Below are 26230 nucleotides of genomic sequence, written 5' to 3' on the forward strand. Positions count from 1 at the left end.
TACCTCCATGTGGTCAACATGAAATCTGATTGGTTAAAGCAACAGGTCCATTGCCCTTTTATTTTAAATGACAGATCCTGCACAGTTGATTCTGGAGACCTCAAGGCAGATTTATTTTACTCAGGAACACATAATGGCTGAAATATGATTGGACAAAGGCTCTCCAGTGGAAGCGGTGGACCAGGAGAAAAGCTACCAAAGAAAGAGAATAGACTATTGGGAATAATTTAAAATAAATAATATAAATATTGGTCAGTGATTCTGATTCTTTGGACCAACAGAGAAGGCCTTGCTGGACCACCACTAGTATTTATACAGCAGAGTAGCTTACATAAATGGTGTTTGACAAGATGTATGATGTGAATATTCCTTGCTTGTCCAAGGAGATGCAAGCTAAGGCTTGACCCACTGTATTAGGGCAGGTCCTGGGGGTCCTGGTTCTGCCAGATGCCAGATCCATCAGGACCTAGGCTGGACTGAGCTGGATTGGCTTGGTTCAGGCCATCAATAGCAGTGGGGACAGCAATTAATATTGTCAAACCAGCCAGTGGAGAGTTGCAGCATCAACAAAAGAAAAAGTGCTTGGTGGCACTTCCTCTTTTTTTTTTTTTTTTTTTTTTGCACATTTAGATTGGGCATATGCCAAGTAGACAGAGAACGGTGGAGAGACAGATACAAAGGAAGACAGTGAGAGAGAAAGACAGAGAGGTGGGGGAGCACTGTACTTTGAAACATCAGGTCCCAATAATCAATACTTGACAAGTTCCCAGAGATTCTGCTGACTGAAAGGAAATATGAAGCTCTTAACCACCCCGCCATCTCTCTCCTCTGAGCCTTTTATTTCACCCATTCTCACACTTTGTTCACTTTTACTTCATGCCAAGACTGAACCTCTGACTGATGTCTTTTCTTGACATTGACTTTTTCCATTCTTCTTGCCTACATTGTCATTTCATCACTCCTTGAGAACAATTCCTGTTCTCTCACTCTGATCCCATGTTGACAGAAAAACAACCAGAGAGGAGCTGGGAGTCAAAAGGGTTGTTGTCGTTACATTAACTGGATGGTTCCACTTTGCCATTAGTAGCCATCACTCTCACCAGACACATGCATTCAGACACAAGGATGTGGCGATGATACGAGACTGAGGACGGCTAATGAAATGAAGGAAATGAGGGAGCGGTGTTGGCAGCTCAGCTTGACATTGTGGTGTGTCAGGGAGGAGAGACGATGAGAGGAAAGGGCAAGAACAGGCATGACTCCAGGAACAACCACACCATTATAAAGCTTATCAAAATGATAGTCTACACCAACTAATGAGCACTTTAGTTGGTTAGAAAACATTGAAATGGCAACAAGACAATAAATGAAAAGGAGGTTTAGCTACAGTTTGTATTAGATTCAGAACTGCCTTAGTAGACAGTACAAAAATGAAGATGAATTGAAGTGACTAATAAGTCTTTCGGTGTGTATAAAGGCCTAAGTGTAGTATGTTAAGGCATGAGAGGATGAAAGCTACCCTTTCAACACTGTATTGACTGAAGTTGCTGGAAACCTTATGTTCTAAGAGTTTTGAAGTCTTTAGTTTTTATTTTTCTTTCAGTTTTGTTTTTGAATTCATTGAAAAAAAATCTAGGAATTTTAGTTACTTTTTGAGGTATTATGAGGAAAGCCTTCATTAATAGAAGCTAAAAAAAAAGGTAGGATGATCAAATGCATTACAGTAGATATGTTTATAAAAGGTTTTTATTAAAGGTTGATATTTTGCTATAGCTTTTACACTATGACCCTTTAATACGAGTGTTAAATGAAAACAACGCTGATTCTGTTGTATTCATTATAGTTTTTTTTATTAGGTATTAGCCTTAGTTTTTATTAATTATACTCCACTGTGAAAAAATTCACACTGATATAAAAAGGAGAGATCAGACCTGTGGTTCCCAACCTTTTTTGGCCCGTGACCCCATTTTAACATCACAAATTTCTGGCAACCCCAGAGATTCAAAGCAGAGACTTTTTTTGCTAAAATGAATTTGTTTTTGATCATGTAATAGTTTGCTATACTATGTTGCAAATAAACGTTAATTTTAGATGACATTAAGTCTATATAATGTATATTATTATGGACGGAGGCAGAAAAGCCAGGTGGAGATTACTGCACAAAGTGAGAATTTTATTTTCCTTGGTCAGGATATGTACAGTCAGTCCAGCTTGGATTTACAAGGCTGACAATTAATACTGAACAAACAATAACTCAAACTGAATTATGAAAGAGCTGCAGCATCTTTCATCTTTCTGACCACAATGAACATTTGAAAGATAAACAGAACCACAGTGCTTCAGTTTCAGCTTCAGAGTTTGTCATGTCTTTTATGTATTGGGATTGTGTCTCTCAACTCACCATGTAATTTTTATTAATAAGTTTTGTTTTGTTTTTTTTATCAATTACTAGAAATTTCAGGCAACCCCATTTGAATTTCAGGTGAATTCCTGACCCCAAGGTTGAAAAACACTGGATTAGATCGATCAGAATTGTTTTAAGTGGTGAGAAAACCAATCTGTATGCCGACACGTCAGATGTTTAAGCAGCATGTTAAAATTGTCTGAAAAAATATTTTTTTCTCCATCGCTCTCACTCATAGAGCTGTCACTACAGTGACTTGTTGATTATAAAGTTATCATTCCTAGAATTTCCATAAACTAGTGATAATGTTCTGCTCTAAACAGAAAATCCATCCTCAGGAAAATCATCTCCCCCAGTGGATAATTTGCCTCTGATAGCTGAAATGCTAAACTGTCATTTGGAATTCACACTGTATTTCAGAAAATGAAAACTATTCAGAGAAGTTTTGCAGATGGAGAATTTTTCATTTAAAGTGCTTTTTGTGCCTTTTATTTTAACATACACCCATGCTGACTTCACCTGCTCTACACTGGTAATCACGTTGAAGACTACAGAGGCGTAGCTGCCACAGGTAAATGATATCAGCAGGTACAGAGCAGAAAGTGAATGCCATTACAGGAGAAACAGCCCTAGCAGCAAGGCATCCACTCTGCTTTGAAGTGCATTTGTCACATGAAACACAGCCGTGCTTGACTTCAAAGAGGGCATTACAATAGCTCCACGCCTTTCAACTTTGATAACAACATGTTCACTGTTTCTTTAACCATGTGCCGTTGCCATCATTTCCAGCTTGCAGAAAAGCTGAGGAGAGGAGAGGAGAGGAGAGGAGAGGAGAGAGGAGAGAGGAGAGAGGAGAGGAGAGGAGAGAGGAGAGAGGAGAGGAGAGGAGAGGAGAGGAGAGGAGAGGAGAGGAGAGGAGAGGAGAGGAGAGGAGAGGAGAGGAGAGGAGAGGAGAGGAGAGGAGAGGAGAGGAGAGGAGAGGAGAGGATGCTACCAAGAATAAACTAATAAAATTACAAATGCACACCTAAAGATTTACATATCAAATAAAAGTCAAGGGCTCACACCATATCCTTTGCAGCACCAGTTCACTTTCCAACATTGTTTTAGTGTTTTTTTAATTATTTCAAATAGGGATGGAACCATATGAAAATTTCATATCACGGTAATTGTGACCAAAATTATCACGGTTATCATTATTATCGCGGTATTATTGAAATTGTGCTCAAAATGTTCAAAAAGTAATACACACACTGAAATAATTTAACCAAGTTGTATTTTGAAAAAAACAAAAAAACAAAAACAAACAAACAAACAAATAAATAAAATAATTGGCACAATGTACTTTCTGTTGGCACAAACATTCAAAGTTTAACCCTTAGGGGTCTGAGCCTATTTTGTCTGTTTTTTTAGTACTTTTGATTTTGCCTTTATATACTATATAAACAAATGTTTACTGTACTGTTTACTATGTTTGGTATCTTTATTTTCAACATAACTTCATCTATATCATCCGCCTATTATTTTTTTCACTTTAACCTACTATAAAACATAAAAGGACAAAAAACACATAAAATATTAAATCTGATCTGAAAAATTTATATAATTTATTGCATAAATAACACAAAGATGCTTAATGAACCTTTTCAAAGACTTTAAAAGTGAATATTGGTTCCAAATATTAGGTATATAAAATTAAAATTGTAATAAATTAAAACTATGCTCAAATATTTGACATAAAAGCAGATCTTTACATAGGCGTTTTTTCCTCTAAAAGTGTGGTAATCCAACATGGTTATCATGATAATTAGAATTTAAACGGTAATACTAACCGTCTGCAATTTTACCGTGGTTTATCGTTATACCGGTAATCGTTACATCCCTAATTTCAAAATGTCGAGCTACTATTGGCTGAAGCTACTGCTAATTAAAACTGCTTTTGCTAAAAGTTTTTTTTTTTCTCTCTCTCTCTCTCTCTCTGTCTCTCTCTCAGACTGAAAGGGCCATGCCTGCCACAATAATGTGATGATAAGTGAAACACAAACACAATCAAACACCAATTCTAAATGCAATTACATGCATGCACTCTATTGCTACCCCTCTTTTACAAACATACAAACCCTTCTACAGTGGTGTAAAGTGTTTTGAATTAAAGTCAAATTTGGCACAAATATTCCTTTTTAGTCACTATTCTTTCACCAAATCAGGGTTTTATCTCAACACACACATATTCTAGTCCAATCCTTCTCTTACCTAAACACATTTTAAAAGAATTACATCACATCACATACCATACACATACACACTTACAGGTGCACCCTTTTACTGGGGCTCAGGCTGCTGTCTCTCAGCAGGTGGTGGTGAGCGATAAAGAGGGGGAATCGACGTGGAGACGTGGAGATAAAACCACGTTGACAGACAGGGGAGAGCGCCCGCACGGAAATTGAATTGCTGAAGCGCCACATATACTTTAGCAAAACGCAGAGAGATGGGAAGAGGCGGAGAAGAGAAGGGAGAGACAGACAAAGGAGAGATAGATGCTTAAAGAGAGCTGGAGTGTGCACAGTTGGCCAGAAAAATGAGAGTTTTTGTCATAAAAGCACAGAGAAATTGGAGAAACATAAAGGTGAAGAAGGAAAAGGCCTCATGGACACTTCCATTGTGTGTTCATGTCTAGAAATTCAGTCCATGGTCAGTGTCTAAAATGAGGAGGATGGATGTGAAGTGGGATCATGGTGGATCCTGATAAAGGTTAAATTGTCCATGGACTTTTGCATTGAGTCCTTCCCACCTGTGTGTTCATTCCCCACTTTTATCTAATCTTTTCCAGCAATATTTAATCTTCCTCTTCCTCCCACAACTTTCATCTCTCTTTCCTAAAGTGCAACCCCATTACCTCTGTGACCAGTATTTACTCTCATTTTCTCATCATCTTCTCATCGCCTCCTTAACTTTTATTCCATGCACACACACAAAAGCCTACACATACCCTTGAGATGCACAATTATTGGGCACACAGTATCCAGCTGACAGTTGTAGAGAAACCATTAGCAAGGCGAGTCTTCATATGTCCTGGGATTTAACACACTCTCAAGGGGACGGCACATTTACACCATGATATTAGTAGACTCATATTCAATAAACTGTATACACGCATTTATATAAGTCATGGAAAAAATGAGGTACATAAACTAAATATTTTAATAGTGGTTTAGTATACATCCAGTAGTGGATGCAATTCCAGGGAAATATTCATTATTGTTATTAGAAAAATGATTATAATCTGTTTTCTGTTACAGAAACTAATAAAACCAAAAACAATACCGAAATAGGACCTTGCTCTTATGTCAGTATTCATTTTGTAATATTATTTTGAAATGTCAGATGACTCACCATCATGTAGCATACTTTATCCTCACTGTGTGCACTAAAGAGTACAACACACATGGACACACAATGTGACAGGTTTTAAAGTAAATGTAAAACTTTGAAAGTAGACATGGTCATGCAAATATGTCGCACATAAGACAAGGATTACTGCACACATAGCATGGAAATAGTTTGTCACTATCTGTGCCCCGGTCTCTCCCTCCCTCACTTTCCTTTCAGCCTGCATTCTTGGACCAGACTCTCAGAGAGAAATCCAATTTCTGTTAACAGCATCATGTTGTCCTGATAGGATCTATCACCTGGAGCTAGAGCTGTAGCCAGAGAGGCAGAGCACCATGGACACATCCTGAACTGCACCTGTTACAACACCAACTCACACAGATACAAATATGTGTGCACACACTGTAGATGTACTTACAGAAATGGTCTAAGCACTCTGTGATCCTTTTAAGTGATAAACAGGTTTAATTTTCTTCTCACCAGTATCAGGATTTGATGTGCTCCTTCAATGTAATGAATATGGCCACTGTTGTGTATTCTAAGTTACACACACAATGTGTTAAAAGAGTGTTTGTTTTGTAAAAGGTTTCCTATTTAGACTTGGTTTTATTTACAGCTATCAACATTTTAGTAGCATTTGAATAAAACATAAGAATTGTTTGATGTCAGTGCTTTAATGGTTCAGTGAATTAATATACAGAGCAAAAACAGACAATGTAACATCTAACCATTAAGGAATAAAGTATAGCATTACACTGGTCCATTCACTGCCATAGAGGACATGAATGTGCTTACTGACATCCCATTGACTTGAAACATGAAGAAAGAGGCTTTTACAACACATATGTGTACAATAAAATATAACATAAACATGAAACACTGTTGTTTGTCAGAGCAGATCAATAAGGTGACACCGATGGGTGTATCATAGCCTCTCTCTGTCTGTCACTTCACACCCTCTTTTTCACATATCTTTCTCTCACACAAACACAAACACACACACAAACACACACACACTAGCTCAAGTGTTGGGTTTCACTGCGGCAAAATGACACTACAGCACTTCTTTAGTCACCCAATAGGGTCATCACTGTGGTCAGAAATGACTTTACTGAGTAATCACTGAGCCTCACTCAATAGCTTTTAGCTTTTTTAAAATTCATTCATTCTCTTTGGGAAACAAATACTACGTTTAACCCAAAATGTATTGTAATATATTTTGTTAGTTTGTAGAGCGTTCCCTTAGCCTAATAGCCTTTTTCAAGACACTTTCTGACTCGTGCGTAAACGTTTAGATAAAAAATGGTTTTGTTTTCTTCCGTTGTGTAGTTTTTGTCTTCAGGTCTAACAAGAAAAAAAACCTTAGGAAGGTGTAGTGTATGATCTGTGATGGATGAAAACTACCATAGACAGTACCTTCATTGCCTGGGCTTTCTTGTGAAACATCTCCTCCATGTCTTCTGCCAGTCTCTTTACCAGCCGCAGCCCATCTATCTCCTCCACCCGCACTGCTCGCTCAAACTCCTTGTATTTCTACAAAAAAAAGGAAAAAAGACACATTTAGACAATCAGGTTACACAAGTTTCTGTGACAGATAAATTGGTTAGCGTTGTGTTTCATTATTCCACTTATTAGTCATTTTACCTTGCTTAACATTTAATGCTTGTAATAAGATCATATTTGATACTGAAAAAAATTGCAGGTTTTTAAAAATACTTCTGTTGTGAAATACTTCAATAAGTATATATCGTTTGTGTTGTCAAACCATTTGAGCTGAGTTAGAAAATCTCCACAGTATACTTTAAAAATGGAAATGAGATTTAGAAAAGTTGCTATGAAAACCACACGGACGAACCAAACCAATTATCTCAGCCAAGCGCATTATCAGCCACCTACAAGTTTCACTAACCACACAATAAGCGTCGATGGAATGCTGTTGCCCTCAGTATGCACTAAACTAAATCACATTATTCTGCTATAAAACAGGGTTCATGACTTACCCAGTGCCTGAACTTGGGACAGTGACATTAAGTCGCGCTAATTCCACACCCATGCATACCGCACATACACATGTACATTCACAGGGCTGGTCTAACCAAGGGAGCATACTTTTATGATAGAAAACGGAAACAGAAAAAGCAAAAACATTTTCAAAATCTGTGCTAAGCCGCAGGCGGCTGTGTTTCACTCTTGGGGGATTTAACAGAAGATTACCTCCATATCAAATGGCATGGCCTCTCTAATGTTATGCCAACCTGCTTAGACACATGCTCTTAGCTGCTCCTGTTCAGCAACACATGAGGAGAAGGGTGAGGAGGGAGGCTACAGTAGGAGGGGAGGAATGGGGACAGCAGCAGACGCTCAGAAGCTTTTGGATTTAGGCGATCATCTGAAAAACTGCAGGACATCACAAAACAGAGAGGATCATTTTTCTTCCTCACACCGAAACATTTGATAACGGGGAATTTCTTAGCGGTGGCTGAACGTGGTTAAACGCTGAGAGCTGAGCTGCATGTACTGTCACTTCAGTATTTGTCACCTATGAAAAGGAAAAGTACATTTATCACACAAAGTCAATGAAATACTGAAGCTAAAACAGTTAAACGCAAAAAGCAACACTGAGAGGGAACACTGAATTTGATCACTGAACGCCATCTTCAAAGTTAATTATAGGAAATGCTCTTTCTAATAGCTTGTGTTTGTGTGTGAAAGAGGATCTGACCACCCTTGCATTTCTTCCATCTTGAGAGAAAGACCCAGCCAGCCAGACAAACAAAAGAGACAGAATGAGAGATAAAAGAAACAAAACGAGAGAGGAAGCGAGATTGAGAAAAGACTGCGATAGGGAGAACAAACACTGTGTGGGTGCGACAAGATGCAAAGACAAGTTGGACGAGGAAGAGATGGAAGGCGGAGAGATGTTAAGGGTGAGAGTGGAGGTAGAAAGTGGAGGAAAAGGATGATGGATGGACAAAGAGAGCATGGAGAGATAATACTGAAGTGGGAGGTTGAGAGGGTGGTGTGAAAAGCAATCTGTATTTGCCGAGCTGAAGGATGACAAGCAAAGGGAATCTGGTTAAAATCAGTCAATTTAGAAGCAGCTTTATATTTTGTAATTGTACGTGGAATCACTTGCACTGCGGAAGACAATAGATTAAGTTCAAAACCGGTGATTACAGCATCCATCATTACAAGCAACCAATTAGAAAAAGTGCAAGGGCCAGAGACTCAAAGTTCAATATGGATGGGACGCCTCAATTTTCATGTAAGAGAGAAGTGCCTTAAAAAATTAAATAAACAGGTGGGATGGTGTTTTTTTTTTGATAATGATAATAGTGCAGTGATTAGAGGAAAGAGGTTATGGTTAATCAAGGTAATATCCAACTTTGAGTAAAATGGAAGTTGGAGTAGGGGTGGGTGATGCGGCCAAAAGAGCATAACAATTATTAATCCTCTTGAGGGTTAGAGGGATGGTAGAGCCTATCCAGCATACTAGGTGAAGATGGGGTAAACCCTGGATGTGTCGCCATATCATCGCAGGGCATGACCTAACCCTAACTAAGTAATTTGTTGACCTTCGCAGACTTCCTAAAACACACATAAAGATAATTGGGCTGTTTCTGTCCCGATTTCCCCCTTTTCTGACCAAGGCAAATGCCAGATTATCTTGTGTCTTATAAGAGACATAAGGTCTGAGGTGTGTTAACAGTGAATTTGTCCCGATAATTGGCTCCAAAACGGATCGGGGCTGACAGTCATAAATATTAAGCTTGTTCAATATTTTACGACCAAAAATCTTCCTGTGTGTGGGGAAAGCCAACAACCCCCGAGTCATGACTCCGTGATTTGTGACGTGGAATGGAATGTAGCCAATTAAGAAGCGAGCTGACTGAGGAACAAGGAAGCAGGCGTAAAATAAAAACAAACATGGCCGACCTGAAACATAAAGTTCGGTGGACCTCAGAAATGGAGGACCAGCTCGTGGAGCTGCGGGAAGCCCAAGAATGTCTACTCAACGTCTCTGCCAAGTCGCACCACAACCGAAACGACATGTTATGTGTTGCGTTTTCCGGTTGTTGCTATGTTTCTTCTTCTTCGTTTTGTTAGATTATGTTTGATCACGCAAGATTTCTGGTTTGGAGGACTACATTCTAGATCAGTGGTGGGACAGAATTGTTATGTGTGTTGTATGCTATGTTGAGATTTTTGGAGCACACCACACACAGTACGATCAAAACTGTTCAATGCCTGATTTTTTATCTTCATGTGTGGGGTCTGTAACAGATAAAAAATCTCTTCAGATTTAGAAAATCCTTATGTGTTAACCCCGCGTAAACTCAAGCTGAACTAGTGCTATCCGCTGTTGCTGCTGTAGAGGAGCAGAAGAGCGGGACCAATGCACATTAGTTTAATTGAAAATCCAAACCTGGGTCCTGTATATAGGCACTAGTGAACAGGATTGGATATACATTAACAAAGATAAGTGGACAAGGTGAACATTTTTAGATTTTGATCTGTTCACACATAGGAAATAAAATATAAATCAAATATTGTCATTCAGAGCAAAATGTAAAATTTATGTGGACCTCTATACCTTGATGGCCCTCAAAGTGCTTTACAATGACTATGTTTATATGCACAATAATAATTACTTATTTCCTGATTCTGACAAAGATAATATTCTGAATAAGCGGTTTACATGGACAATGAAAATGAATATTCCTCTCATAGCTAATCCTGTTGACATCCAGCATATCCCAATAAAGATAATGATTTTAAAAAGTTTTCCACAGATGGAATGGATATTCCACCATGTGAATTCAGCCTTTTCTCTTTTGTTCCCTCAAATATCTTCTGGAAAAGGACAGCTTTTAAATATTTGCTCATTTCCATAAACCTGTTGATATACTCTGTCGTAATGTTTAACAGTAGGTGTGTTTCTCATTGCCAGCAGAAGTGTGGACTTTTCTTTGAAGCATCCATCTGTAGCAGAGGGGATCTTTGTCTCTTCGCCAGCTGACCATAAACTGGGACATGTGTTGAAATCTGCTGTAAAATGCTCAAATTACATTTATTTTCTGAATGCGCTCCCTACAGGTCCAAAGACTCCTGATAAAACCAGAATTATATCAACAAATTTCACATGTCTGTTCCATTCAGAATATGCTGTTTATAATATATGACACCTGTCAAATTCAGTATAATACAGAGCCCAAGTCCTAGTTTTTCTGGTGTGTCCCATGAGACTTAACAAAAATAATACTTTTGATCCCATATGAAATGTGTTACAAGTCAGAGAGTGTGGCAAAGACATTAAAGACACATCTGGTTTTATGTGAAACAGGTCACCAACACCATAGTTGCTACAGCCTTGGTATATATCACCTCAAACTTCAAGAGCGAGGTGAAGTCTTACAGGAGAATAAATTCACCACAGTCTGGTCATGTTGAAACTCCAGAGACATCTTCATTGACTCAGAACAGACCGTGGAGTGAAACAGTCATGATGATGCTACCTCTGTAACTTTCAGGTCTGTGGTCTTTCTACTTACATACTTTCACAGTCTGATAGTTAAAACTTTTTTGACCGTAAACTGTGACTTTCCTGACTTGTAAAATTATCTTTTGAATTAACAAACACCACAGGAGCAAATGATAGCAGAACTCAACAGGGATCAAAGAACTGATTGTCTCTCACCATTTACTGCAATGGTGTTTTGTTTTTTTTTTGTCCCTGAAATAAAGTTCCATGGGGCATAACTGGAAGGGGTGGGAGTTTGTCTCTCTATGGTGGAATATTATCGTGCAGATAAATGCACTCAGTGTGTCAGATTCACCCTTTTCTACACACAAACATCCATACACTAGTGAAGGAGTCACTGGGAGCAAATTCACTGTAAGACCGGATAAGTTGGGTTTACTTAAAAAATTTGAGGAAACCAGTTGCCTTAACAAATTTAAGTAATGAGTGATGAAAACTTGAGTGTATTAAACTTAAATGCTTGATTTGAATGTAATTGCTATTTTAAGTACAACACACTAAATGCCAAGTTAATTTAACTTAAAATTTGTTGCAATGATAATTGCTTTGTATAATCATTAACTTAATATCACCACTTTATTGTACTCAATTCCAGGTTGATTTAAATTAGAATCTTTTGTAATGTAAATTGTGTCTTATAATTATTCAACTTAATATATTGTAGTGTGGACAGAAGTTAAGCAGGAAGTTAGCTCAATGTACATTGTCAGTACAGGAAATACTCTTAATTTAGCAAGGTATAAACATTTATGTTAAACAAAAATGATCATAGATGAACAGGAAAGCCATTGTTCGGCCTATGGCTCTCACTCATGGTGCAGTTCTACAAAACTGCAAAAACAAACACAAAAAGGCCAATAATAAATAATAAAAATTGCCATACACACATTAAGTAAAAATTAACCTAACACCACAACCCCGCTGAACCCCTGCACATAAAAATAACACATTTTCAACAACATGCCCAGTACCCACAATGCAATGTGGAGATAAAAAGGAGTGGTCATAACTACAACTTAGTGATTTAAATCCATTCAACTTAAACTATAAATTAGTAGAATATACTTAACATTCTATAGTATTGTAACAAAATTTAAATCATTTAAGTACACTGTAATTAAAGCATTTTAGTAAATACAAAGTCCAGGCTTACAGTGTTGGGTTCAGTGTCTTCCTCAAGGACATTTCAACATGTGGACAGACCATAGGGTTCAAACCACCCAACCACCTGACCCACCAATCTAAAGTGCACATCAACACACACCTCTTTCTCAAATACAACTAACTATTCCTATTTTACAACCAGGTCTTTGTCTACCGTCTATGCAGCTACTCAAGTTGCACTGCTTACATGTCTGTCACACTAGAGAGGAAATAGACAGGATATACACCTCTACTGGATTGTTGATGTCAGACCGATCAATGTTATTAAATGCTCTTGGAAGTCGCCATGTGAAATTTGGAAACAGGAGCAGGACGGCATAAAATGACGCATCCTCTTCAATGCATTGAAATGAGATATTGAAAAGATCAATCACAAGATCAATCGCAATATAAGATGATCATATCGCCCACACCAGGGGTTGGGGTTAGAGATTTCTCCAAACAGTATGGAGCCAAAAAGACAGCTTTAAAAGGTAGGCGGAGCAATGAGAGGGAAAGCGTAGGAAAGAAGTACTGACACAAAGAAATAAAGAGACACTAAAATCTGTTACATAAAGGGAAACACTCAAGAGTTTTAGCTTATGATATCTGCACATCATAGTATCGACACACTTTTCACAGCCATAAAGCTCAACAGCCTGCGTGTCTTTGAATTGCTGCCGAAGTGGTCCATTCACTGCCAAATTCATTTGCATGTCATGGCCAAACAGTTTGGAGTATCAAATTCTGTTCAAAAGACCTGATGCAGGCATCCAAAAATGCTATTTTTACACATATGGTAAACACTGGATCACACACAAAAAAAGAAAGAAAGACAGAAAGAAAGAAAGAAAGAAAGAAAGAAAGAAAGAAAGAAAGAAAGAAAGAAAGAAAGAAAGAAAGAAAGAAAGAGAAAAATACAAAATCAGTAGGAGCTTATACCTGAACACATGCTGCTTTAGAACTGTCTGTAGGTTTTGTATAAAGACACAAACTATTGCACAAAACTTACTTCTTGCAGACCTAATTAATTGCAGCCTCAGGTAACATTTTCTGTGGCCAATCAAAGTGACTGGATGATGACTAAGAAGCCAAATCACAGCAACCGTAACCGTACAAAACTCTGAGCGATAATCCTATAGCTGAATGACAACAGCAGTATTTCAAAGGGACAAAAATAAGTCGGTGACAGATCAAGCCGGAACTGGCCTCAGTGGTTTATCAACAATTTTTTTTTCCTCTTTCTAGTTTATATGTTGGTTTCCTGAGGTTTTCTTCCCCCGCTTTCATGTCTACATCCCATCAAATACATGCCATCCCTTCGCTAAAATAAAATATATAATAAAATAAATCTTGTACCTTCATGGGTGAAATCACAGCTAAGAGTTATCCTCTTTAAAGATTTTTTTTTTTATGTTTTTTAACTGAAACCACTGCGTCTATCTACAGCGTCACTAAATCCTTGTCCACAAACTGGCCCAGAACTGACAAATATTTCAGACCTCACGAGGCATAAGGAAAGCACAGAGAGCCGAGGGCCTGAGCTGAAGTGTTTATGTGTATGTGATCATGTTTGTGTGGTCAGTGAGAGGCTAAGACGGTCCAGCTGACCACAGGCTGTCTGCAGCGCTATGTGCAGTCAAGCTGACCAGAGCCGACCAAGCCCAATTAGCCTGAAGCCATTCTCTTCACATCACATCATCGTCACAGAAAAGCCAACTGACATACATCCAGATCCACCACTTCCCAAGAAAGGAATGAGGAGAGATTCTACTAAAGGCTTCAGTGGCGCTGGAAGTTTTACCATCAAGCAATACAACAAATGAGAAGATAACCAGTGGAGTCGGATTCACTGACCCTGACCTCAGTTTAAAACAGTCACATGGTAGGTATTACAGTTTATGTGACATATAGACCTGCTATATGTTTAATTGATTTATTACTATTTCCAATTTCAAGATATTCCTGATACCCTTGATTTGGGTGGGCCAAATGGTTCCATCTAACTGTGTCAAACTAATTTCAGTCCAAGGGCCACATACAGCCCAACATGATCTCAAACAGGCAGGACCAGTAAAATAACATAATAACTTGTAGATAATGACAACTCCAAACTTTTCTGAGTGAAAAAAAGTAAAATTACATTATTAAAATGTTTACATCTACAAACTGTTCTTTGAAAATGTGAATGACATGACTGGCTATGAATAACCTGAAATATCTCAAGAAAACTAAGTGCAGTTATAACAATATTATGCCTTAGCTTAACATTTACACATATGACAACTTAGAGATCACAGTGGATCTACAAAGGCATAAAACATTTAGTAACAGGCAGAATACGGATAAAATTGCACTTATTTTTCTTAAGACATTTCAGGTTGTTCATGGTTGGTCATGTTATTCCTTTTTTTGTGAACTGATAGTTTAGTAATTCTACTTTTTTACACTAAAAAACATTATTATGATAGTAATTCACTGGTCGGACCCGCTTCGATCGAATTGGTATGTGGACCCTGAAGTGAAATGATTTTTGCACCCTTGATTTTTAATATTCATTAATTCGTTCATTCATCTTCTGAACCTGCTTTATCCTCACTAGGGTCGCAGGGGGTGCTAGAGCCTATCCAAGCTACCTATGGGTGAAGGCGGAGTACACTTCGGACAAGTCACGAGTTCATCCCAGGGCTGACATATACTGTAGAAAGAAACAACCGATGACTTTCACACCGATACCTATGGGTAATTTTAGGTTGACGGTGCATGTCTTTGGATGGTTGATTGTTAGTATTTTCAGTATCATTTTTGCGTCTCACAAATGCACCCAAAGAGCCAGATTGGATCCTCTGGTGAGCTGGTTTTGGCACACCTTCACTAGAGGGTACCAGGTTCAATTCTCCATCGGACCTTCGTAGACCCTTTCTGTGGTGGTTTACCAGTGCTCTCCACACTGTAGGGGTTTCCTCCAGTGTCCCCTGGCATCAAAAACAAGTATACATAGATTAATCCTCCTGTCAGTTCCCTCCCACCCTCTTCCGAGTTCTTAAGTTGTAGCTCCTTGGGTTGACTCCTTGCCTCAACTCCTCGGCCCACCCACCATAGATGCGAGTGGTAGAGTTGAGGGAACAGGCATTAAACAACATGAGACATCCTCACCTAGGAGCCGTCGTGTTAAATAGATGGCAGTTAAATATGACATGTGGAACAGCTGTCTGTTAGTTTGTTACAATGTACCGCTGTATTTTGATATGTGACAGATGAGTGCTAATGTAAACTGATTAACTTTTAATTCAATTCACAACGTGGCATAATGTGTCAGTAGGAGGTGCAGGAACATGATGCATTTTTTTTTACCTGACACACATTTGGTCAATCACTTGAACACTGTAAATAACTTGTACAACTTCAGATTGAAGGAGACTTCTATTTTTAAAGTCCTGCTCCCACATTCCAGCTGTGTATCATGCCTCTTTTACATGTCACAGGTCTGACTAGCAAACAGGCCTCTATAGTGCAAAACCTTATTATAATAATTTCTGATTCAGACTCCACTTTATTGTCATTCGATCAATGGTACATGATAGAATGAAATATAGTTACCCAGGTCTCATTTTTTTTTTTTTTTGTTTTTTACTTTATTTTTATTGTTTGATTTCTGTATAGTACAAAACAAAAATAAGGGACAACTTCAATCAATCAATCAATCAATCAATCAAATTTTATTTATATAGCGCCAAATCATAACAAAAGTTGTCTCATGACACTTTACATATCGAGTTGGTCGAAGCCAGACTTAATTTACAGAAACCCAACAGAATCCTCCAGGAGTAAACACTTGTACATTTTGGGACCATAAAAAAACTTTGTGCCTATCATTTGGTTTTAGTAATGTGACGCTGAAATGAAAATTAGCAATTTCTCCCATTTATTATAACACTGTTCTTCTTGAGTCCTCAATCTGTGGGTCAGAATCTCCATCTCGAAAATTCCATTCACAATTTGTAGCCAGTCGTTAGTTGTAGGAGGTTCTAATCTGCACCATTTTTTGGTAATACCCTTTTTACAGGCTGCTAATAATATTTGAAACAAATATCTATCATTTTTTTCTTACATTATTACCAATAATACATCTAAAAATACATCATCAAGCATGTTTTAGGGATTGTATAACCCAATAACTTAACAACTGTTTAATGTACATGATCCCAAAATGACGCAAGTTTAGGCGCAGGTCTCGGTTTTGTAGCATAGAGGCTAAAAGGATAAAATATAAAATAAAATATATAAAAGTTAAATAGGGTAGAATACAACAACCATAAAATAGGCAATCAATTTTTTTTTAAAAAAGATAATAAAATAACTTCTTAATATGAACTGTATGTAATATAATAAGGATACCCAGATGTATCCTTGATCGTAGCTCCTCGGTCTTCGATTTGGTGCATCAAGATCAATTTCCAGGTAACGATCAAACCTTGAGGACTCTGGAGTTGGACCCTGAGCGCCTTCAATGGCAGCTCACTGCTCCTAATGTTTCAAGTGTTGATGCTAATTGCTAATCCTAAAGCTAAATACTGTTTGTGTTAGGATGGTTAAAATACAGAGACCGAATCCCCCTTCAGGGAAAACAAGTGAAATAACGTTAACCTTTCACCTTGCTGGATTTTGTAGTTGTACTTTGGAGACGATGGGGACCATGGGGTGGAGCGCAGCATCATGCTGGGATGAAAGACTCAGCTGTCCACTCATGTTGTGTCTGCGGAACAGTGACTGCGTCTTGGGAAAAGTGCGTTTGTGTTTTGGCCTGATCATGTGTTTGTCAGATTGTGTTTTATTTAAGGATTGTTATGTCTGTGGAAAATAGTTTTATTATTTCATTTTAACCATATCTCAACTGTCAATCGATGATGTGAAAAGGTTCCTCTTTGTATTGATGAATATTTAGTAGATGGTCACCTCATGTGTATTTTGGTCATATCAGGTAGCTGCACTGAAAAAACCTCTCCAAATGCTGCTTCTCGACAGCGAGTAGCGGACAGGGAAAACAACTGATTGTGAACATGACTGTGAGCATTTAGAGGCTAAAGATGGATGTTTCCCTTGGGAGTTTGAAGAAACTGAAACCAGAGGCATAAAAGCATGAACAACAGAGGCCAGAGACTCAGCTGCTCTGTAAATAACAACAGTTTGCTGATAGTTCCACTACATCAGTTTATGTCAGTTCTGCATTTGCATCTTGTTTATGCAACATACAAGTTAGAGCTACACAATATATCGTTTGAGCATGGTCATCACAATGTACGTCGTGTGCGCAATAGTCACATCGCAGGTCCTGCAATGTAGGAGGCAAATGACCTCAATGTGTTCTCATCTAATTTCAAGGGTACCTGACACACAGTACGCACTGCAATCCACTAATCTCAATTGTTCTTAATCAGTTTGCTGAATCAGACCACGCCCCTGCACATGGAATGAGTCGCTGAAAAATGTGCAACAGACAAGAGACAATCACCAAAAACAAAAACTTGGCGCCAAAAAGAAAAGCAATGTCAGTTATCTGGTATAATTTTGGCTACAAGAAGGATGATACTGAAACATGCATTCTGTGTCGGTAGGGCCTTGCCCCTGTTGCCACAGTGAGAGGTGACAACAAATGTGTTTGACCATTTATGTCGGCACCATGCAGATATTATATCCTCGCTGGGTTAAAAATAATCGCATTGTCAGTTATTTCCAATATTATGCAATATTGCTCCAATAAAGTTTGCAAGAACATACATATAAGTCAGAATTCTGAGCTCCTGTGTGTTTTTGTCACCACAAAAAAAAACAAAAACATGAATTTCAGTGTTGATTAATATTTCAATTGTTTCATCCAGACACCGACTAATTGTTTGGTCCATAAAATGGATGTAAATGCTGGCAAAAACACAACATGGTGTCCTCAAGTGTCCAAAACCCAATGATAGTCACTTTACTGTCATTGAGGAGGAAGGAAAACAGAAAATATTTATAAAATAGAATCACAGTCAATAACTAATCTGCTTTGGTTGCTACTGAACAGCTCCAAAACTAGATAACATTAGGCTGCCGATAAAGTCACAGTTATATTTACATTTCTACAACGCTGAGGAGAGAGACAGGAACGGCTGCATATATTTGATGATCTATGGTAACTCAATCCTTTTCCTTTACTCCCCCTCACCCCTCTGCTGTGTTGCATCACATGAATGAGCTGATGCTTGTTAATCTGTCTCCCACATAGTGTGTTTGGGCTATGAGACAACAATCAGTGGACAGGATCTCTATGTCCAGGCTTCAGTTTAATACACAGAGCACTAATGTGTGCACAGAGGACAACACACACGTACACAAACAAAGACTTATCGCACATATTGCAAATTAAAAAAGAGAGAGCTGTTATATTAAAATGTACTTTCATTATAGACGATACAGTATATTTCACCTTTTGTGTGGTTGGTTTAAATAAACATCCAGTCCTCATATTCAGGTTGTGTAAGGAGTTGGAACAGGTGTAATTTAAATCTAGTGATATGATAAAATAATTCAGATAATTCTGATGCCAACAGTTCACTGTAAACATGATTTTGTATAAAAGTAACATCCAGGAAAGTTCTAGGCCTCAAGGAGCAAAGATGGGCTGAGGAAGCTTGTCAACAAATGTGTGAGAAAATTACTGAAATGTTCCTTAAAAATAAGGGGGAAAAACCCACTGTCCTCAAGTGTCCAAAACTGATTATTGACTACTCATATTTATTTATTTTAAAAGCCAACAACTAATCAGCTCTAGTTAAAACTGAAATTCTCTAAAACTACATAACATGAGGCTGCTGATAATGCCAGTGTAAAGTCATATTTCCTCATTCTAATGCTCAAAAACAACGTTCCTCAAAAAAAGACTGGGAGGAAACAGGATGATGACGATGACAAGTTTGTATATTTCAAATTCTACACCAATAAACCAATCCAAGGAACCTGAATGTACAGTATTTCAGTGTAAAGGATAAGGGCATGGGTCTACACTGAACACCATGACCTCTGATCCCTCGACGGAAACTGCATCAAGAACCTTCATTTATCAATAGAGCACTGAACTCCAGATCCTTCTGCTGTGCCCCTTTGGATCTAACTTAAGAAAAATAAAATCTGAATTCTGCTACCATTGAAACATATGGGCTTTTATGTCCTTATAATTTTACAAGTCAAGAAAGTCCCAGTTTGTCGTAAAGGCAACAATAAAGTAACATCTAGTTTGATGGGAAACAGCTCAGTGGAATGGAATTACAAAATAACAACAACACTACTTGTCAGATTTCATTTTAATTTCTTTTTTTAGAGGAATGTTAACAAGTGTTAAACGAGGCTAAAAACACCATACATCTGGTCATGTTGACGCTGGAAGACATCATCAGCAAATTAGAACAGACTGTGGAGAGAGACAGCTACAGTGACCTCACCTCTGTGGTGTGTAGTCCCTCTATTCTAGAATAAAATTATCTATTTTTTTCTTGTTTTAAAAACGCTTTCTGTAAAACATAACATTGTCTCAAGAAATGTACATGTCCACACAAAACTGATGAAAACACTGTAGTATATGCATGACATGTAAGTGACAATGCAAGGCTGCCACAGAAACACACCAAAAACAGAGAAGATGACATGGAGCACAGGTGTCAAACATGCGGCCTGGGGGCCAAATCTGGCCCACCAAAGGGTCCAATCCGGCCCATAGGATGAATTTGTGAAATGCAAAAATTACACTGAAGATATTAACAATTAATAGTGTAAAAATCAGTTTAATTCAGGTTCCACATACAGACATATACAGACCAATATGATCATAATAACTTGTAAATAATGTTTTTTGGGGGTTTTTTGGTGTAAAAAAGTAAAATTACATTAAAAGTTTACATTAACAAACTATCCTTTTGCAAAAATATGAAGAACCTGAAATGTCTTAAGAGAAGTAAATGCAATTTTACCAATATTCTACCTGTTACTAAATGTTTTGTGTATTTGTAATTGTAATGTAAGTTGTAATGCACATGTGTAAATAATAAACTGACAAACTGAGGCATAATATTGTTAAAATGGCAATTGTTTTTCTTAAGACATTTCAAGTTGTTCATGTTATTTATATTTTCCCCAGAAACTTTGTTGATATAAACACTATCATAATATAATTTAACTTTTTTCACTGGCATTATTTGACTGGTCCGGCCCACTTCAGATCATATTGGTGTGAATGTGGCCCCTGAACTAAAATGAGTTCGACACCCCTGACATAGAGCATGTGAATAAACAACACTGTAACCTGCTATTGTTGCTGTTATTGGGGTGTTAACAGAGATGGGGCTATGGCGTCATCATTTCAGATAAGATGCGTATGGGATGTAAACACTGAAATGGAATTCGACCAGTCATTTCTTGAGAAACGATGTTTGAAGAAACTGCTAAGAAAGACGATGACAATGAAGACGACAACGGACACAGTGCTTTCACAATAGATCATGGCCTATCTGCTGGTGAGCTAAAAACAGGAAAGTCCATAAATCAGGGTCTGCTGTGGTCTGAGGCTGTGTCAGTGAATTTTGGCAAAGGTCATTGTCACTTCTGTGATGCACTATTAATACTGAAAAGTACTCTGGGATTTCAAAGTAGTACATGCTGACTCCAAGATGACAACTTTTCCAAGGACACACATGAATATTTTAAGGAGACGATGTAAAATCACATTCTGACCATTGCAAAGGCCTGGCAGAGGTAGGAGTGGATGCAGGTGATGGACTGAGGTGATGCAGGTCCAACTTGACCCCAGTGGAGAATGTGTAGCACACACAAAATACAAACACCTTGTACTGTTGCACACGTGTCTACAGGACGAATGATGCTAACTTTTACCTGACACACTTGAGCACTTTGTGTGTTCTGTCACTAACTGTGTTTTAATTTTTGTAAAAACAATTTACATTATTACAAAGTGGTAAATGATTTACCGTTTCAACGTTATCTTGAACAATGGTGGATTTACCTACCGGCGCCCTCGGCAAAAAAGTGTTACTTTGGCTGGGAATCAAACCCCGGTCTCCCTCATCGCAGTCCAAAGCATTACTGATTGAGCTAAACCCCAGTTGTTGTAAGCTCAACCTATTTGCTATTTGTTTGTCTTGGTACTTTTCGGGATGTGACGCCTACTCCTGTGGGTGGTGCTTGGACACTAAGGCCCAGTCCCAATGGGCCTAACTTTTGCACCCCAAGGCCCACTGATCTCTTGTATTGGAGGAGCGGGTAAGAATCTACTGCGCACGCACCATTTATAACTAGCATTTTTTATGGCAAAGGGAGTTAAATCTGAACTAGACTACATTCTAATAATCATGAAAAGACAATTGTCTATTCAAGCAGCATTTGGGTCGGCATGAAAAACCAACAGGCAGCCACAGCAGGTATGTAATGTATTATTATACAGTGTCAGAACAAGTGTATTAGGCAGCAAGCTGTGCACTCATGATTTGCATGGTTAAGTTTTGAAAAGCACAGCCAAAAAAACTGGTGCACGGCTTGTTCAAAGCCATGTTAATTATCAATATATTGTTCTCTTACCTTGTCACGGGTATTACCCTGTTGAAATGCAAGCGGTTGGACTATTAGAGTGTTTCTCAACGGGGGCAATATGCAGTCTAAAGACCTCGTGTAACCCCCCCACCCCACCCCCGTCCAAAATTTGTCGGGGATGCTCATGATGCCGTTGCACTATGTGTGTCGCTTTTATGTACGCCGGAATATTACACACCCTGTTTTTTTTTTGGTTTCTTTTACACACCCTGTTCCTCCATTTCTCTCTAATACACTGGTCAGAACTATAGAACTGCATGACATTTGCCACATAACACAGTCATTGATTGAGAGAATCACACAAAGTTGTCAAACATTGGCCTATATCTAACTGGTGTGTGTAGATAAATTTGACTGGATTTACTGGTTGTCAGACATGTGTCAGCATCTTGTGAATTGTTACTGTTTTGCTTGACAGATCGTCAAGTATTCTACATGAACACACACATTTTCTTGTATGTACTAGTATACCTACTACCAAGTAGAAAAAGCCTCAGGGTCAGTTATGATTAAAGTGTATATTGTGTTGTGAAATATGACTGTAATGCATAGTATGCTCTGTACACAAATCAAGCATTCCAGGAATATGACAATTTGGAGAAGGATATCACATACATATGTATATATAGCAACCCCCTCCTTCCATTTCTGGATCTGCCACTGTTGAATATGTTGCAGCCTGAATGTGAATGCACATTTAAAAATGAAATGAAGCTGACCAGACACAACATGAAATAAGTTGTGTTCACGCTCTCTGCGCTGAAATACAATTAAAAGTCCATTTCGATACTGCTGCTTTCTTTGCGAATTTGTATTTTCCATACCCTTCAAACTGTTTCTGATTTAGGAATATAAAAGTGACATAAAGGAAAGATACCGCAGAAGATCATTGCTCCCGTACCGAACATTTTGCTGCAGTTGCTCAGACAGGTGCCCATTTATTTGTCGTCCTCAATAATGGACTGTTAGAGCGAAGACATGTGAATTACATAATTTGTGTTTGTATCTATGTATCTTGTTTCTTTGGGGTTTGATAATAAAGTGTTTAATGAAGGGGAAAAAGTTCATTTCACACTAAGACTGAACCCCTGTCCCCCAAATCCCAGCTCATTTTACGCACCACCAGATCCCACTTTACCAGGGCTGATTCTCTCTCAGCATCACAGCTGTTGAAGCTGAATTTCTTTCTTTCTCTTCATCTCTCTCTCTCTCTCTCTCTCTCTCTCTCTCTCTTTCTCTCTCAAACACAGACAGACACAGTTATTGGCACAAAATTCACATTTAACATCTGCGTACAGGCACAAATACCTTTTTACAATTAACAACACAGAGAGGGATAATCATTATTGTCTTAAATTGTGAATAAAAATTGGAAATGTAAATGCCTCGTTCTCGCTGGTTTTTATTCATCCTGGCACCTAAATGAAGCTGAACATTCAAAGAAGAAAAGGAAAAGCAATATTTGAAAGCTTCTGCCAACAAGCCATGCCTACTACCCTGAATTACAAGTGTGTGTGCTACAATATCCTGTTTGGTTCAAGCTGTGTGTGTGTGTGTGTGTGTGTTGTGTGTGTGCGTGTGTTTTTTTTTTCCATTCACAAAATACAGCCCTGTTTGTTTTGTCTTGCTTCAGCGTGCTTGTCTCACTACAAGTGGATGAGTCTGGATTGATGAACAAAAGAGTCTAAATGTGTGGCGTGTGTGGAGGCAAGGAAAGTGAAAACGCAAAGACACACAAAGAGCAACCAATCCACTTAGCAGACTCTCTGATGTTAGGAACCCCTGACATGAGTAAATATCTGGTGTGCACAGGTAAAGTTTTTAGTATGCAGAAAAAAAAAAGACTGAACATTTACATTTGCATTTCACTTCAGGGGTTTTCAGTGGACATGTGCAGGTAATTGTAGAGAAAAGGCTGAAAATGGACAGAACACTAAGGTCTCCCTATTACTCATTTCAATTACAGTCAGATTGTCTTCTTTCAACCTCATACATGCAGTACTTCGATATTTAGTTAAATATATGGCACTGTTCATAGGTCATTGTATGTACAGCATTAAGTTTGAGGAAAAGAGCTGCTTCTAAAGACCAAAGTGTCAAGAATTTAATGTGACGTCTCTTTGAATTGAATACGGGTGCTTCTATGAAACTGGGTTCATTTTGGTACCTGGCACTTTTTAGACCCAATAATAAAAAAGAAATTTAGACATATTTCCCCCCAGGATGTACCCAATGATGACCTCAGATAAATGCAAAAAAAATTATACTCTTGCTCTGAGCTGCCCCAAAATTAATGAATTTTTAATAAAATATTAAGGCCAAAAATAGGACCAAAATAGGGACATGAAAAGCTTACTTGAAATGGTCTTACATAGCACCATAAATAAAGACACTGTGTAAAATTTGATAATCCTAGTCATTTTTCTAATCCAGACATATGGGTTTTTCATGAATCGGCAGTCTCATTCCAGGTTTCACGTGTAACCCATCGTGTCCACTGATGTTACATGTGGAACTTGCCCATTTAAACACATATAAATCGTGAGTGATTTTGCAACAGTGGTCATTTTTGTGAAACACTCTATCTTGCATAATTAGTTCAAATCCCAAAATGTACCTGTGAGAGAATAAAAAGACATTTGAAAAAATAGTAGCGCGTAATTTTCGTGTCCTTTTTACCATGTTACATGCAGATTTTTGTATAAAACATAATCAAAACAAAATATAAAAATGTGTTTTATCTGAAAAATAGTTTCTCTTCTCAGTAAACACTGATTTCTAAAATAAACCCAAAGTGCTTCCAAACTTGCTTCATAACATTAGTCTACATCTGGTTCGAACTTTTAGCCCCTCTGTCCTGTTTTTAGGGACCAGTTTCATAGAAGCACCCAGATGTTTTTAAGTCTTTTATTCAGACAATATGAGATTTTCTGCATTCATTTTTCTTGAACCCTTCATCGGGCAAGTGATTATTTTTGGTAATTTCTGCACATTAACATTAAATATGGGGCCAGTCTCGTGCCTCAATCAGGTCATGAAGCATGTTGTTTTTTTATAACATCATACAGTGATTCAGAGAAATTTTATAGAAACTTTGAAGCTGTAAATAATGAATATGAGTGATTTCCGTCAGTTTACAACTTTATAACTGTTGTTTTACTGCATGTTTTTACTTTTTAGGAAATTGACATTTTATAGCAAGAGGAGGGAGACTGTTGTCACACCAACGAGGAGGTAGGTGATGATGTCCAATAACACACGAAGGTTGAAATTGTGAATTTCAGAGTATTTCAATGAGTGCCCTATAAAGGGTTAAGGTTTAATTTAGCACGTCAAACATTTCTTACTGTTTGGGAGAGAGTGAGAAATAAATACATATGCTCATCTTTACAAAACACTGCAACAACAAAGCTAAAGGTGGCCTAAGTCTTTCATTAGTATTCAGATTTTATTGCCTTTAGAACGCAATGTTTACTGCATCACAGCAGCATCTGATATCTGTTCTTTAGCATAAAATTCATTTGTTCATTTTCTGAACTGCTTAATCCTCTGGAGGGTTCCAGAATGCTGGAGTTTATCCCAGGACTCCATCAGACTAAGGCAAAGTATATTTAACATCACAAATTCATTTAGAGCAGTGGTTCCAAACCTTTTTTTGTCTCGTGACCCCATTTTAACATCACAAATTTCTGGTGACCCCAGACATTCAAAACAGAGACCTTTAGTTTTGGCTAAAATTAATTTGGTTTTGATCAGGTAATAGCTTGCTATACTATGTTGCAAATAAACATCTTCAAGGTTTTGTCCTTAAGGATAGTTTGTCCTTCCTTTAGTCACAAAGTTTCTGCTCATTGGGTTTTTTTCTTTTGTTTTTTTAAACTATAATATTATAAGGCCTTGATCCTACCATGTTGAGTGCCTTTTTGTCATAATTTGGCACTATGTAAATAAAATCCAAATTAAAAAAAAAAAAAAAAGGATTTAAGTAAATGTTTTATCATTCTTAAAAAAACCAGCCCCTGATTTCAATAATGTTAATATACATAAGAATACTTGACATTAAAAAGACTAAACCCTCACAGCAGAATCCACGTTAACATTATGTGGTGAATATG

At 37.9% G+C, this 26230-nt stretch overlaps 1 protein-coding gene and 1 long non-coding RNA gene across 3 annotated transcripts in view; one reads left to right on the top strand and one right to left on the bottom strand.

Moving 5' to 3' along the window:
- The window catches only part of cacna2d3a (calcium channel, voltage-dependent, alpha 2/delta subunit 3a), a 149889-nt gene that overhangs the window by 104882 nt on the left and 18777 nt on the right, over positions 1-26230 (bottom strand). For both annotated transcript variants that reach the window (XM_030138599.1, XM_030138598.1), the window contains exon 3: positions 7211-7327. In XM_030138599.1, the coding sequence (XP_029994459.1) occupies positions 7211-7327 (117 nt within the window). The remainder of the gene's footprint in view (positions 1-7210; positions 7328-26230) is intronic.
- Positions 16049-16807, top strand: LOC115422331 (uncharacterized). The gene is made up of 2 exons (XR_003935830.1): positions 16049-16083; positions 16711-16807. It is a non-coding gene; the product is annotated as an uncharacterized LOC115422331 (long non-coding RNA).

This window comes from Sphaeramia orbicularis, chromosome 7 (genome assembly GCF_902148855.1).
Source record: "Sphaeramia orbicularis chromosome 7, fSphaOr1.1, whole genome shotgun sequence".
Lineage (NCBI taxonomy): Eukaryota > Metazoa > Chordata > Actinopteri > Kurtiformes > Apogonidae > Sphaeramia > Sphaeramia orbicularis.